The 15,813-nt window shown below is 36.8% G+C and overlaps 1 protein-coding gene and 2 long non-coding RNA genes across 5 annotated transcripts; 1 reads left to right on the top strand and 2 right to left on the bottom strand.

The window, feature by feature from the left end:
* Positions 1-1,172: 1,172 nt before the first annotated feature.
* On the bottom strand, positions 1,173-1,902 carry LOC111518581. Of its 2 annotated transcripts, XR_006954470.1 has the most exons (3): positions 1,593-1,876; positions 1,249-1,535; positions 1,173-1,187 (listed from the first exon to the last, which is right to left on the bottom strand). It is a non-coding gene; the product is annotated as an uncharacterized LOC111518581 (long non-coding RNA). The 2 variants fall into 2 exon arrangements; XR_002724004.2 differs by lacking the exon at positions 1,173-1,187 and having other exon boundaries at positions 1,201-1,535; positions 1,593-1,902.
* A 6,913-nt stretch (positions 1,903-8,815) lies between these two features.
* LOC124460549 lies at positions 8,816-9,549 on the bottom strand. 2 transcript variants are annotated; one of them, XR_006954458.1, is made up of 3 exons: positions 9,236-9,543; positions 8,892-9,178; positions 8,816-8,830 (listed from the first exon to the last, which is right to left on the bottom strand). It is a non-coding gene; the product is annotated as an uncharacterized LOC124460549 (long non-coding RNA). The 2 variants fall into 2 exon arrangements; XR_006954457.1 differs by lacking the exon at positions 8,816-8,830 and having other exon boundaries at positions 8,844-9,178; positions 9,236-9,549.
* Positions 9,550-13,977: 4,428 nt separating this feature from the next.
* On the top strand, positions 13,978-14,978 carry LOC124460551. The gene is made up of 2 exons (XM_047011578.1): positions 13,978-14,773; positions 14,871-14,978. Exons 1-2 carry the CDS (start codon positions 14,234-14,236, stop codon positions 14,976-14,978), a joined length of 648 nt encoding a protein of 215 aa, XP_046867534.1. The 5' UTR covers positions 13,978-14,233.
* The last annotated feature ends 835 nt before the right edge of the window (positions 14,979-15,813 follow it).

The raw sequence follows: 15,813 nt of genomic DNA, 5'->3' as shown, positions 1-15,813 counted from the left end.
TCATTATATTTTGAAATTCCACTCAATTCGGATCATTTTGTGTGCTTTCTTGAACTTTTAATAATTACAATTTTTGTTGTCTTCCCTCTTTTATTATCATGGCGGAAATGTTAGTGAACGTGACGAATGTTTTAAAATTTCTCCGAGAGAAGGTCGAGCCGCAACAGTTGGACCAGATTATTGCTCACTTTCATAATCAGACCACGGATGCGATCAAGCGTATAGCGGTGGTGTTGCAGCTGCTTAAAGTATTGGAAACCTCCACCAAGTCTGGTGTTATACAGGAGGCGAATAAGTTTTACTACGCCAATACCCATGTGGACGATGTGCGAAGAATTATGATGGATGAAGACGATTGGTTCCGTGCTACCCCCAGTGAGATTGCTTTGGATGGTGCAGTGGCTTCCAGTACATTGCCCAACCCAAGTACCCAAAACGATGATTAAAACATTGGGTATCCAAATTGCAGATAATAAATAAGTATGATTTCTTTGTATTATTTTTATGCTTAGATGATGCCCTGTGGACGTATTTTGATGTAGTTGCACATGTCATATAGAATGAACGACTTCATTGGACTGTATTTCAAAATAAAGGACTTAAATGTAACATTTGTCATGTAAATATTCTGTAAGATCATCAAATTGTAGCGACTGCGTATTCTTTGCCAAACTAGTCGAGGTATTGGACCAATTGGGTCTACTAGTGTAAGTTTAAGCTTCTAATCAAAACTTCTATCACTTATGACATCTTCGTACACTTTGTCGTAACGAGTTATGTTTTTCGAATGATAGTCTCTCTTTGACTATTTAGTCAATATACAAAGCTTCTTCTTCTTTTTAACCGGCTTTAGTACTGTTTTATTAATCGTATATGATTTATTTGTATTGAATATTAAGTCCTGTGGACGATATTTGGTCTAGCTTTAAGTGTTTCCACATGTCATTTAGAAAAGAATTCTTGTTTTCTTTTCCCACGTTCTTAATGAATGTCGATCAACTAGTCGAGGTAATGAACCAACTGTGACATTGCGTCTACTTAGATACTCTTTGTTATGACCAAGTTTGTTTTTCCAATCTTTTATTATCTTTGTTTTAGCTAGCGATCTTAAGCTGCCAGTAAGATCTTAAGAGGTCATACCAAATTGCAATTTGGCGAGCCTTTTTGTTGATTACAGGAAAATAAGTCTTGCAATTAGTGATTAGTGAATTAGTTATGCTTTAATTTAATAACTATTCATTGACTCACATTTGGCAAACAATGAATTTTGAAAATGGATTTAAAAACTGAGTTTTAAACTTATATTTAATTATAGGAAGCTTTTTTTACATATGTCTATTCTGACGTCTTTTTGGCGTCTTTTATGGCGCCTTTTCTGCCGTCTTTTATGGCGTGTTTTCTGGCGTCTTTTTTTAGCGGTTTTCTCTGGAGTTTTTTTATTCTTAGTATCTTTTCTTCATGTCAACAATAGGATATGGACAAGGCTCACCTTAATCACATTTATTTTTCGATGCCTTTGGTTTTTGGTTGAATTCCTGCAAGGAAGGTACAAGGTAACAAATAAAAAGGGACTAACTTTAAGAGTTCCTTACCATTAATTGAATTTCTGTTTTGTGCGCAAGTTAGTAGATTCCAAGCCTTTGCTCCTTTACGGACAGTCTCCTGGGGCGAAAGGCCGTAATTTTGTTCCTTAAACTAACGTAAAAAGTTTAGGTATCCATTGAGGGTTATTCTAGCGACCTATTGGAATTTTTAGACCGACGATTTGTTTTTAGCTTTGGCACTTCGGAGTAGTCAAAATTTGTTTTATTAGTTTACTAACTGAAATTTTGGCTTAAAAATGTTAACCTACGTAGAATGATACAACGATAATGAAATCGAATTCATGTGCTCGACCAGAAAAAGTTCAGAGGGCCTACTGTTTGCCTAGTTTTCAGTTTAATTGTATAAATAGTTGGTAATGGTAAATACATAGAATAAGTAGTAGCTAGAAGAAATCCTAAGAAACTTGTTTAGCATTTATTTCATTTCATTCATTTCATAATATGCTTTATTTCCTTATTATTAAATTTAGCTTAAAGCTAGCTATTTACATTACTGAGATATTTTGTATTATGTTTTTTTTTTATTCTATTTTTTATTTTGTAGAATTTTGATTTTGAATGGTTAAGGAAATTGGACGAGAAACCTTTATAGAGGACTTCATGTTAACTTAGAACTAAAAAGGCAGGCACTTTAGGGAAACTATATATGTAGATATAGCATGGTAAGTACCTGTCAACTCATATATCGAGCTAGATAATTTTTTGTATTAGTGAATTTTATGGTTGCACGGGAGATGAGCTCATCAATCATATTAACATTGGCTATTTCATGCAGAGAAGTCGTTCTGTGATGACATGGTAAATTTAGGATCATTTTCAAAATTTTATTTTGTGCGATTTGAAGCTTTTTTAAATGCGTTTTGGCTGAAATATTTCATATTTCTGCCCCATACATAACCATTGGTAATATTACTGATTTGTATATTGTTAGTTTATTTTTAGTCGATAAATGAGACTTTCGATTTATTGAAGGATATAGTATACGAACAGTCTTGTTGATTTTATCAATTGTGTTACTTATATGTCCATTAAATAATAGTTTATTGTCTAAACTTAATCCTAGATATTTAACAGATTTTTCCCAATGGATTTTGATGCCGTTAAGTTTGAGATCTGCGTTTGGTAGGAAACATGGCTTTCGCTTTTTAGTAAAAAATAAACATTTAGTTTTATAAGCATTTAGCTTAATTTTCCATCTATGAAAATAATTGAAGGTGGTGTTTACAGAGCGTTGCAAATCATTGTGAATTTCCGAAAATTGAGCTCCAGAAGAATAGAGGATCGTATTATCGGCAAAAATTAACGAATTACATCTATCAGTCATGGGAAAATCAGAGATGTAGATGTTGTACAAGATGGGCCCGAGGACCGAGCCTTGAGGGACACCAGCGCTAATGGATTTTTTGGTAGATTTGGTTTCATTTAGGTATTCGTAAAAATGTCTGTTAGTCAGAAAACTTCTTATTATGTGGAGGTAAGTAGGAGTGGTAAAAGTGCTTAGTTTGAGGATCAGACCATCATGCCAAACTGTATCAAAAGCAGCTTCAACGTCCAAGGTTACCAAACCAACGGATTGCTTTTCGGGCAACTTGGCTTTGACGAAGTTAGTCAACTTATCTAATGGAAAAATGCAGCTATAGAATTCTCTGAATCCATATTGTATTGGTGGTAGGATATTTTGTGCATCGAGGTGAGCGTTAGGTCTGATTTTGATCAGACGTTCAAAAATTTTAGAAAGGCCACACAGGAGGCTAACCGGACGATAGCTCATGGGAGAATTTGGTGGTTTACCTGGCTTTGGAATTGGAATGATCTTGGCAGTTTTCCAAGCAAGAGGAAAGTAACCTATTTTTAAGCAATTATTAAAAAGCAATGTAACGTATTGGTGGTAAATTTTTAAGACAAATGTTGGGTAAACAGTCTAACCCTGGAGATTTTTTATTTTTAAGTGACAGAGAGTACATCTTAATAACAGAGAGTACATCACTAGTTGTATAAAGAAAGTCATATGTAAAGTCCTGGGTTGTAAGTTCAAAGAGTGAATTATGAACTAACTCTGTGGTAGCGTCATTAGAGTAAGCTTCCGTCATGCGATGTTTAGATTCAAATATCTCAGAGGGAATGTTTGCCTTTACAGAATTGGTTGTGTAAGTTTTACCTTGGTGGCTGAAACAGCGAATATACGGCTTCTGGATTCTTGATAATTATTCTGTTTAAATAATTTGTTCTAGCTTTATAGATTGGCTGCGTAGTTCTAATCCATTGCCTTTTAGCGGTATTTCTGGAAGCAATGATTTCTTTTATTCTGGCTGGGAGTTTTCGGTTATGGAGTTTGACTTGTTTTCTAGGGGTGTTTTCGATTGCTTGGACAATCATCTGTGTAATGTTATTGCTCCTAGTTTCAATCATTTCACAATTTGGGTTTAAGGTTTTACAAAGATACAATTCGGCTGTGATTGTTTCAGTGAGAGTACGCTTGAACTTTTTCCAGTTTGACCTAGAATATTGTAGATATGTTTCGACAAACTCAGCGTTTGTGGCTGTAGCTAATTTGCAGATAATCGGCATATGATCAGAAGAGAGGTCATTATATACTATTGGATGAGAGAGTTTCCTGGGTTGGTTCGTCAGAACAAGATCAAGAGTGGATGGTTTTCCTTTATAGCTTGATGGTATATAAGTAGGATCATTTGGGTAGAGTATAGTAAATTTTCCTAATGTTGCGAGGTCATAAAGGGTATTGCCGAATGAGTTTGCTCTAGAGCAATTCCAAATTTTATTTCTGCAGTTAAGGTCACCACCTACAATGTAATGTCCACTTATACGAGAAATTTTAAGTAGATCTGCTTTAAACATATCTTTCGTGTGTTGAGGCACATTCTGTGTATTACATTGAGTTTTAAGGCATTTAGCCGAAGGGTCAGGAAAATAGACTGCATATATTTTGAAGGATGTTCGGGCGCCTATATTAACTTTGATTCCAATATTTTCAACTAGGTGTGTATCGATGTTTTCGATCTGTAAGTGCTTGATGGATTTTTTAACTATTACCTCTACCTTCGGGTCGATCAATTCTATACACTACGTAATTCGGAATATAGAATCTTCTAATTAGCGTCAGCCATGTTTCACTGACAAGGCATATATGGATATGATTTTGGTTTAAGAAATCGATTAATTCTAAACGTTTAATGTTAACGGCACGCGCATTCCATGCCATAATATTAAGGAAGTTTAGCAAACTATTTGTACACATATTTTAATGCTAGCTGAGTGATAATATTAAATTGGTCCAGTTTGGTTTTGCAACCTTCAAGTTTGCAGATGAGCTCCCTAGTAAGAGCAGTAATTTCTTCAAGAGTGAAAAGGTCAGCATTTGCATGTTGATTGAGTCCGTTAGTAATAACCTGGCTGTAGCTGGGATATGTGGTTGCGGTACACTATAATTCGTGATTGGTAAGGCATTTGCTCTTTCCGTAGGGTGGGGGGCATTATTATATGACTTATGAACATTACTTGGATTGTTTTAACCTTGCCTTGATCTCTTAAGCAAAAGTCACTGGTAAGAGAGTCGGCAAGGGCAGCTGATATCAGTGGAGGGGTGATTTCCATTGCAATTTGCGCACTTCACTGCTTCCTTGTCTGGGCATTTGAAGGTATCGTGTGAGCCAGCGCAGTGTGCACAAGATGTGTCAATTCCGCATTGGCGCCATGTCCATAGAGTTGGCAATTGTAACATTGCGTTAATTTATTTGACTTTTTTTTGAATTCCCAACGAACTTTGGTGTGGCTTATGTAACAGTAATCTTCACGTAGCTGTTTCAAGGTTATGCTTCTGGGAGAGAAATAAACTATGTACAGGATCAGTTTATATCCGTTTCTAGTAGTTTTTTCGATAAGCTTGACGTCAGTACAAGCGAGGCCAAGATTTACAAGCATGGATTCAATTTCTTCGCAGGGTAGTTTGTCCAGTCCAGAGAGCACTGCCTTATAGGGCTTGGTATGTTTTGTCTCATAGGAAAAGAATTCACATTTTTGTTCCTTTAGTTTCTTGCATGTAAGATTAAAGCCAGTTTCCGATTTAAGGTATATTTTATGTCCAATTGAGATCGTTTTTATGAAATAATCAGTGATTAAATTATTGGCAAGAAGATCGTGAACAAACTCAGATGTTTGTTTGATGACAGTTATTGGTGGTAATTTTACTGTAGCCACGGGCTTAGTAACATTTTCAAGAGGGCTGGTAATAATTTCGTCTTCTATAGTCTGTAGTGGACGAAAGTAATTTGTGTGATTGTTTGTTGAACAATTTTTGGAAGAACAGTTGGCTGATGCATTAGCACCGCCAGACGAGAATCTACGACGTTTTATTGTTGTTTTTTGGTCTCTGCTAAGCAAGCACACTGATCGGGCGTGCTATTTTTAGCGCAAGAACCGTACGTTTTAACGAAGAGGGAGAAGGATGATAATCGATTGACTATGATTTTGTGTCGACCGCACACGTTGAGTGTAAGCAATAGACTGATTAGCATTTATAATGGCTTAAATATTAACTTAGTAGCATCTTCATGAAAACGTTATCCCCATGCCAAGGGGCTAGGATCTGTATGGAATGTAGTCAAGCTTATTTTTCATTCAAAGATCAAAAATTCCAAATAGATCTTCATTTTGAGATTCAGACGTTCTTTTAAGTATATTTAAAATTTAAATAGCTGCAGTATAACTTTCTAATTTTATATACCTCTGGAAAATGCCCTCGTAAAGCGGCTTGTTAACGAGCACGCTTACGGGAACCGGATCGTGCCTTTGAAATATCACGGCCATCAAATAGTTTCTTGTTCTTGTTGCCGATGTCGCTGATGTCGTTGTTAATGTTGTTGTTAACGTTGTTGTTGTTGCTGAAGGTGTGGTTGTCCTTGTACTTCATCGGGATCTCGCAGGCATTGAAAAAATACGTTCTGGTTCTGCGCCAGGGAAAGATGTAATCCAAAGCCCTGCTCCACTTCACAGATTTGTACGTAATCAATAGGGCCACAACTAACTTGGTGCTATACACGAAACAGCGCGCAATGATATTTAGCCAGACAGAATTCTTTACAAACAGAGCCAAAACCTTGGGATTTTTGACCAAGTTTCCGTAAAAGATCCCCAAAGCAGCACCAAATTGCTCCCAAATCAGAGCAATTACGATCTGATTGCACACATAGTAAGCGAAGATATTCACAATTACTTGCCAAGTCTTGTGCACTGCTCCTATCTTCTTCAAACGAAAGAGGTGCAGCAACATCACAGTCGAGAGGGTAATCAAAATGGATGGAACATCAGCTGGATTCTTCATGCGCAACACATTGGCATTCATGAGGAACAGTCCGACGCAGCAAAGGACTGCGGCCTTAAGCTCCCAAATTTCCTGTGTAGAGCGAATGAAGAGCATTTTTCAAATTATACAAACTTTTATAAATTTTTAGGAAATCCTGTTGTCAAAATAGAAAACAAATGAAGAATTTGTTCCGTATCGGCGAGCGTCTCAGTTGTAAGTGAGATGTATGGCCTACAAATTTGGGGTGTGGCCATAAATTCGAATCTCAAGGCCTCCCTGATCGAATTAACAATAAATCATAGCTACTAAGATCACCGAATTGGGTCTGAAAATTTTGCATGATTTTTTTGAATTTAATTAATATCTAATGTTGTGATCTTCAAGAAGCTCGTGACTATTTACCAAGGAATTAGGAATTAGGAATTTAAATAGCACATACGCAGTGTTAGCCAGCCACTAGGTAACTAACTTTCTACCAACCCGAAAACAATGTCAAATATAAACAAGTCTAAAAATAATTTTAGCTATTTGAACAGGCTCCAGCTTTTATAATTTCTTCTTCTGATTGCGTTTGCAATTTTTATTTTGTTTTATTTTATTAGGATTAAAAACAAAATAAATTTCGATCACAAAAAGAGATATCAGGTTGGCCTTGCTTTTTCCTTCACTCATCATGCCTTTGCAAAGTCAACGTTAGGAGCAGGATAGATTTTTAGTCTCATTATATTTTGAAATTCCACTCAATTCGGATCATTTTGTGTGCTTTCTTGAACTTTTAATAATTACAATTTTTGTTGTCTTCCCTCTTTTATTATCATGGCGGAAATGTTAGTGAACGTGACGAATGTTTTAAAATTTCTCCGAGAGAACGTCGAGCCGCAACAGTTGGACCAGATTGTTACTCACTTTCATAATCAGACCACGGATGCGATCCAGCGTATAGCGGTGGTGTTGCAGCTGCTTAAAGTATTGGAAACCTCCACCAAGTCTGGTGTTATACAGGAGGCGAATAAGTTTTACTACGCCAACACCCATGTGGACGATGTGCGAAGAATTATGATGGATGAAGACGATTGGTTCCGTGCTACCTCCAGTGAGATTGCTTTGGATGGTGCAGTGGCTTTCAGTACATTGCCCAACCCAAGTACCCAAAACGATGATTAAAACATTGGGTATCCAAATTGCAGATAATAAAGATGTATAAAGTATGATTTCTTTGTATTGTTTTTATGCTTAGATGATGCCCTGTGGACGTATTTTGATGTAGTTGCACATGTCATTTAGAATGAACGACTTCATTGGACTGTATTTCAGAATAAAGGATTTAAATGTAACATTTGTCATGTAAATATTCTGTAAGATCATCATATTGTAGCGACTGCGTATTCTTTGCCAAACTAGTCGAGGTATTGGACCAATTGGGTCTACTAGTGTAAGTTTAAGCTTCTAATCAAAACTTCTATCACTTATGACATCTACGTACACTTTGTCGTAACGAGCTATGTTTTTCGAATGATAGTCTCTCTTTGACTATTTAGTCAATATACAAAGCTTCTTCTTTTTAACCGGCTTTAGTACTGTTTTATTAATCGTATATGATTTATTTGTATTGAAGATTAAGTCCTGTGGACGATATTTGGTCTAGCTTTAAGTGTTTCCACATGTCATTTAGAAAAGAATTCTTGTTTTCTTTTCCCACGTTCTTAATGAATGTCGATCAACTAGTCGAGGTAATGAACCAACTGTGACATTGCGTCTACTTAGATACTCTTTGTTATGACCAAGTTTGTTTTTCCAATCTTTTATCTTTGTTTTAGCAAGCGTTCTTAAGCTGCCAGTAAGATCTTAAGAGGTCATACCAAATTGCAATTTGGCGAGCCTTTTTGTTGATTACAGGAAAATAAGTCTTGCAATTAGTGATTAGTGAATTAGTTATGCTTTAATTTAATAACTATTCATTGACTCACATTTGGCAAACAATGAATTTTGAAAATGGATTTAAAAACTGAGTTTTAAACTTATATTTAATTATAGGAAGCTTTTTTTACATATGTCTATTCTGACGTCTTTTTGGCGTCTTTTATGGCGCCTTTTCTGCCGTCTTTTATGGCGTGTTTTCTGGCGTCTTTTTTTAGCGGTTTTCTCTGGAGTTTTTTTATTCTTAGTATCTTTTCTTCATGTCAACAATAGGATATGGACAAGGCTCACCTTAATCACATTTATTTTTCGATGCCTTTGGTTTTTGGTTGAATTCCTGCAAGGAAGGTACAAGGTAACAAATAAACATGGACTACCTTTAAAAGTTTCTTACCATTAATTGAATTTTTGTTTTCTGCGCAAGTTAGTAGATTCCAAGCCTTTGCTTCTTTACGGACAGTCTCCTGGGGCGAAAGGCCGCAATTTTGTTCCTTAAACTAACGTAAAAAGTTTAGGTATCCATTGCGGGTTACTCTGGCGACCTTTTGTCATTTTTAGACCGACGATTTGTTGTTAGCTTTGGCACTTCGGAGTAGTCATAATTCTAAAATTTGTTTTATTAGTTTACTAACTGAAATTTTGGCTTAAAAATGTTGTTAACCTACGTAGAATGATACAACGATAATGAAATCGAATTCATGTGCTCGACCAGAAAATGTTCAGAGGGCCTACTGTTTGCCTAGTTTTCAGTTTAATTGTATAAATAGTTGGTAATAGTAAATACATAGAATAAGTAGTAGCTAGAAGAAATCCTAAGAAACTTGTTTAGCATTTATTTCATTTCATTAATTTTATAATATGCTTTATTTCCTTATTAAATTTAGCTTAAAGCTAGCTATTAACATTACTGAGATATTTTGTATTTTATTTTTTATTTTGTAGAATTTTGATTTTGAATGGTAAAGGAAATTGGACGAGAAACCTTTATAGAGGACTTAATGTTAACTTAAACTAACCAGAGGGCCGGGGCTAACTACGACCGCGTCAAAGTTTGTATACCCTTGCAACTTTTATGGTAACTCTTTCCTTACCTATAGCCATCAAAGTGGAAAAACGCTCGAGCTAAAAAGGCTAATGTTTCCGAAAGAACGGCCTACAATCTTAGCATAAGAAAAAACTAAGATATTGATCAAAGTCACTGTTTTCCACCGATCGTTCCTATGGGAGCTATATGATATAGTCACCCGATCTTTATCAAATTCAGCACAGTCATTAACAGACATATTAATCTAACAAATGTTTAATTTGAAAGCAATCGCGTCAAAAGTGACGAAGTTATTGACAAAAGTCACTGTTTTCGAAAGATCGTTCCTATGGGAGCTTTATGATATAGACACCCGATATTGATCAAATTTGGCACAGTCGTTTATATGTGTAATTAACTCACTAATACTAAATTTCATGACAATAGCTCAAAAAATAACGAAGTTATTAAGAAAAGTCACAGTTCGTGACTTTGCCTTTTGTATGGGAGCTATATGATATAGTGATCCGATCCGGCTGAATCCGAGATATACAACGCCTGCAGTATATACAAGCCTACATGCAAAATTTCAGCTTTGTAGCTCAAACGGTCTAGGAGGAGTTTGCGTTGATCCAGACGGACGGACAGACGGACGGACGGACGGACGGACATGGCTATATGAACTCGTCTCGTCATGTTGATCAAGAATATATATACTTTATATGGTCGGAAATGCTTCCTTCTATGCGTTGCACACTTCTGACCAAAATTAATATACCTTTTTTGCAAGGGTATAAAAAGGCAGGCACTTTAGGGAAACTATATATGTAGATATATCATGGTAAGTACCTGTCAACTCATATATCGAGCTAGATAATTTTTTGTATTAGTGAATTTTATGGTTGCACGGGAGATGAGCTCATCAATCATATTAACATTGGCTATTTCATGCAGAGAAGTCGTTCTGTGATGACGTGGTAAATTTAGGATCATTTTCAAAATTTTATTTTGTGCGATTTGAAGCTTTTTTAAATGCGTTTTGGCTGAAATATTTCATATTTCTGCCCCATGCATAACCATTGGTAATATTACTGATTTGTATATTGTTAGTTTGTTTTTAGTCGATAAATGAGACATTCGATTTATTGAAGGATATAGTATACGAACAGTCTTGTTGATTTTATCAATTGTGTTACTTATATGTCCATTAAATAATAGTTTATTGTCTAAATTTAATCCTAGATATTTAACAGATTTTTCCCAATGGATTTTGATGCCGTTAAGTTCGAGATCTGCGTTTGGTAGGAAACATGGCTTTCGCTTTTTAGTAAAAAATAAAGATTTAGTTTTATTAGCATTTAGCTTAAAAATGTCTGTTAGTCAGAAAACTTTTTATTATGTGGAGGTAAGTAGGAGTGTTAAAAGTGCGTAGTTTGTGGATCAGACCATCATGCCAAACTGTATCAAAAGCAGCTTCAACGTCCAAGGTTACCAAACCAACGGATTGCTTTTCGGGCAACTTTGCTTTGACGAAGTTAGTCAACTTATCTAATTGAAAAATGCATGTCGTAGCTTATTTGTATCGTAGTAAAAGGCCTCGATCAATATCGATACTTCTTGTATTTAAGTTTCGATTTTTTAAATGTATTCTCAGTCTAACAATATACGGCCACACTCGAAAAAAGACCACGCCGCCAATAAGAACATTGTAAAGGCATACTATTAAGAAAAAATCAAAATGAAGTTTATAAGTGTCTAAAATATAATTAACATAGTGGTCCTTCCAGCCGGATAGCTTAAATAGCAATCAGCGAAAGAAATACAGTCCATAAACAAAAACAAACCATTTAATCAAAAATGTGGCAGTGGAGCAAACAGCAGCTTGGCCGCATTGATTCGTGGAAATCGCAAACACTACGAGATGTACATTTTGCAATCTACCTGAAATTTGTTACGGAAACATTGATAAAACGACAGCTTCGTACGTTCAAAGGTTTAAATTATAACAATGCTGAAAAGGCAGAACATGAGCAGGCAATCTCAAAAGAACTAGGCGCAAACGCTTTATTGCGCGTCTGTGAGTTTCTTGACATCGGCGTCGGTGAGAAAGAGACAAAAAATGATTTGGCGGCAAAAATTGTTGATGCCATATCATTTGTCAGCACCGGAGACTCTGATGGCTCAAATGCAATAGTTCTGGAGCAGCGACTAGTTATACTGGAACAAATTGAGAATGTGGATACAGCATACGTAGACGTCAAGCGTAAAATGTGCGAAAAGGAGACAAAGCTTATAAACAACAAACGGATACTGTCAGAGGCAGATAACAACCCAACTGCAAACTCAGAGATAGACTTAACTAGTATGCACAATGAAATACTTATAGTTCAAAGGGAACTAGAACTTCTTCAAGCGGAAGAAGAAGCACTGGTAAGTAAGAAAAATGTTCTGAAAACCAAGGTCGCACTAACAGATTGTTCTTCCCGCATGTCCGAACGATTTGAAACATCTGTGCGAAATGAGCGAACTTCAATGTGGGTTCGTTCGCAATCTGAAGAGTGTCAGAATAATTTGGATGAAACCAATAATCCGAGCATGGCAACAAGAGCCATGAACCAGATGCTGGCGCGGCAGAGCTTAAACAGTAAACACCTGGAGTTTGATGGTTCATCAGCGTTGAATTGGACACACTTTATCCAAGAGTTCAATGTTACGAGCAAACATTGCGGATTCTCCAAAGAGGAAGATGTTCAACGATTATCAAAAGCTCTAAAGGGAGTGGCTAAGGAAAAGGTTTTTCGCTACTAATCTCTGCAAAAGATCCAGACAAAATCATATCGATCTTAGATAAAGCGTATGGTGGAGCCGAAAATATTGCGCTAGAGTTGATGTCAAGTGCGTGCCAAGTAAAGCCAGTCAATAATATCGACAATTTCGAAGAATTCAATAACACTGTTCAAAACATAAGTTCTGCTTTGGAATACACTGATAACCGGTTAATCGACTCACAACGATTACTAGCTATGATGATCGGAAAACTGTCCAAAAACTATCTACGAGAATGGGGCGCATATCTACGACATGCAAACGTGCGCGCTTCATTCTGTACATTTGACAAGCTAGCTGAGTGGGCACAAAGACAAGCAGATCTAATCCAAGATGTCTCATTTTTCAAAAAGGTTACATCAATTAACCAGCAGTCGTCATTCGCAGAGCAATATAAAGTAACCCAATCCCAACCACAGGAAATAGAGGCGGTAAACCAACCAAAGCCAAAATCAAAAGCAATTTGCTTTATTTGCAGCGAGGAAAAACACCCTCTAACCAAATGCAACGTATTCTTAAAAGCAGATATTAAAAAGAGATGGGATTTAGCTAATCGTAACAAAGCGTGTTACAGCTGTCTAAAAATTCCATAAAAGCCAATGCAGCGAAAGACAAGCCTGCAAAATTGACAATTGTGAAAAGTTTCACAACCCATTATTGCACAAGAGACCCATACAAGTAAATCTAGCAGCCACCACAAACGTCACAGGATGCGTATCTGATTCACCAAAATCTGCATTACTCAAAATGGTACCAATCACAGTACACGGCGAAAAAGGCTCGAAAGAAACTGTCGCATTTTTGGATGACGGTAGTACATTCACAATCATGGAAATGAGCTTGGCAAGAGAAGTTGGCATAAAGGGTGACGCAAAACCATTTTGTTTTACTTGGACAGGTGGTGTCTACTAGAGCTGCAAAACCATCGATGGTACTATCGATAATATCGATGGACTTTCAAATGAGCGATAGATCGATGGTTTTTTTCCTCCATCGATAGTTCACTGCATGGCTAGACACAAAACCACGCGTAAGTACTTTTACATAAAATTTAAAGTTTTTCGATTTTAATTCTAATTAATTCTATATTAATTCACTTTTGAACTATTTAGTACACAGATTTCTAAAATAGGTGTAACTTAGAGCTGCAAAACCATCGATGGTACTATCGATAATATCGATGGACTTTCAATTGAGCGATAGATCGATGGTTTATTCCATCGAGCTTGAAAATATCGATGGACCAACCATCGATGGTTTTGCAGCTCTAGTGTCTACAGATATGAGGCAGATGCGGAATCGGCAACCATTAATATCAGTGGAAAAAACGGTCCCAAACATCAGCTAAATGGAGTCTGGTTAGTCAACGATCTAAAAATTCCAACACAACAACTTGACTATAAAGCCGTTATAGATGGCAATGAGCATCGGCCAATGTTATCTAAAACCAAATTAGGCTGGGTAGTACATGGACCAGCACAAACCAATCTACAAGCATGACATTTTACTTGCTGTCAAATAGAAGATGTATGTCTACAACAAATGATTAAGCAACAATTCAGTATTGAAAACTTCGGTGCCTGTACAATAAAGATCGACAAAATACGGTCTGTGGATGAGCGGTCAGCATTAGCAAAGGCCGAAAGCTCAATTAACCAAAAGGGTAATTTCTATGAAATTGGATTGCCATGGAAATCGGATGACATAAAACTACCGGAAAGCAAGTCAATGGCTTTTCAACGACTCAAATGTCTTGAGCGAAAGCTTTTGAGAGACAAGGATACCGCAGAAGCATATAAGAACGAAATAACAAAACTTTTGGACAAAGGTTATGCCGTCCAATTAACAGACATTAACGTTCTCAACTCTCCAAAACTGTGGTTTTTACCACATTTTGCTGTTATCAACCCAAATAAGCACGGCAAGGTTCGACTTGTATTCGACGCTGCGGCTACTTGCAACGGTACGTCCCTCAATAGCAACCTGTTTACTGGCCCAGACTGGTCTATAATAGGAATTTTGATACGATTTCGGCTACATGCGGTAGCAGTCGTAGCGGACATTCGCGAAATGTTCAATCAGGTGAGCATTACAGAATGTGATACTGCATGATACTTGGAATTTTGGTGCCCTCAATTGATATTAATGCCTTTATCCAATTTCGCCATTTGTTTATTAGATCTCCCTTGATTTGATCATCCCAGCCTATTCCAGACTCCCATACATCTCGCATAAGGATTCGTCCTTTGATTGTGACTGGTGTCATGAGCCCCAATGGGTCATATAGCGAATTAACTACTGACAATACATTCCTCTTTGTTGGTGTAACTTTGCCAGAAAGCAGATCATCTGTAACTTTATGCATTACCGTAGTGGAGTACCTGAAGAAGTTATAGCTCTAATCTGAACAATGCCGACCGCGTTGAAATGCACATATTTAATGACGCAAGTGCAAAAGCATATTCTTCAGTTGCCTATATCAGATGCAGCTATGTTAAGGAGGATAAATGTCAATTTAATGTGTCACTAATTGCATCTAAGGCAAGGGTTTCTCCAATCATATAACTATTCCGAAACTGGAAACGATGGCCGCCGTACTGGGATGCCGTTTGGCTGAAATGATAAGCCATGAATTACAAATCAATATAGATCAACGTTACTTTTGGTACGTACGGTTCTTACCTGGATTAACAGCGATAAACGTATGGACGTTTTTGTCGCAAATCGAATAGGTGAGATTTGTGAAAAATCGGTAAGATCAGAGTGGCGCTGGCTATCAACAAATGAAAACATCGCTGACGTCATAACGCGTGACAACATATCAGAGCATAAACTTCATTGGTGGTTGACGGGACCCGAATTTCTTCAAAGACCCGAATCCACATGGGATCTTCAAAAACCCATTATAGAAGAATACGACCAAACAGGGGTCGTAATGGTACTTTAAGAGATGGAACATCCAATGGATATACTCATACAAAGAATTTCCGGATACAATAAATTGATTCGCAGTACTGCCTGGATTGGGAGATACATAAATAACTTAACGACACGGTTAAAAGGTAATCGAAAATTGAATGAGTTAAGTGTCGGCGAAATTGAATGGGCGGAAACTGTCTGGT

The sequence above is a fragment of the Drosophila willistoni genome (genome assembly GCF_018902025.1).
Source record: "Drosophila willistoni isolate 14030-0811.24 chromosome XL unlocalized genomic scaffold, UCI_dwil_1.1 Seg142, whole genome shotgun sequence".
In the NCBI taxonomy this organism is placed as follows: domain Eukaryota; kingdom Metazoa; phylum Arthropoda; class Insecta; order Diptera; family Drosophilidae; genus Drosophila; species Drosophila willistoni.
Note: the sequence above shows the minus strand (reverse complement) of the source record. Positions and strands in the feature narration are given on the sequence as shown.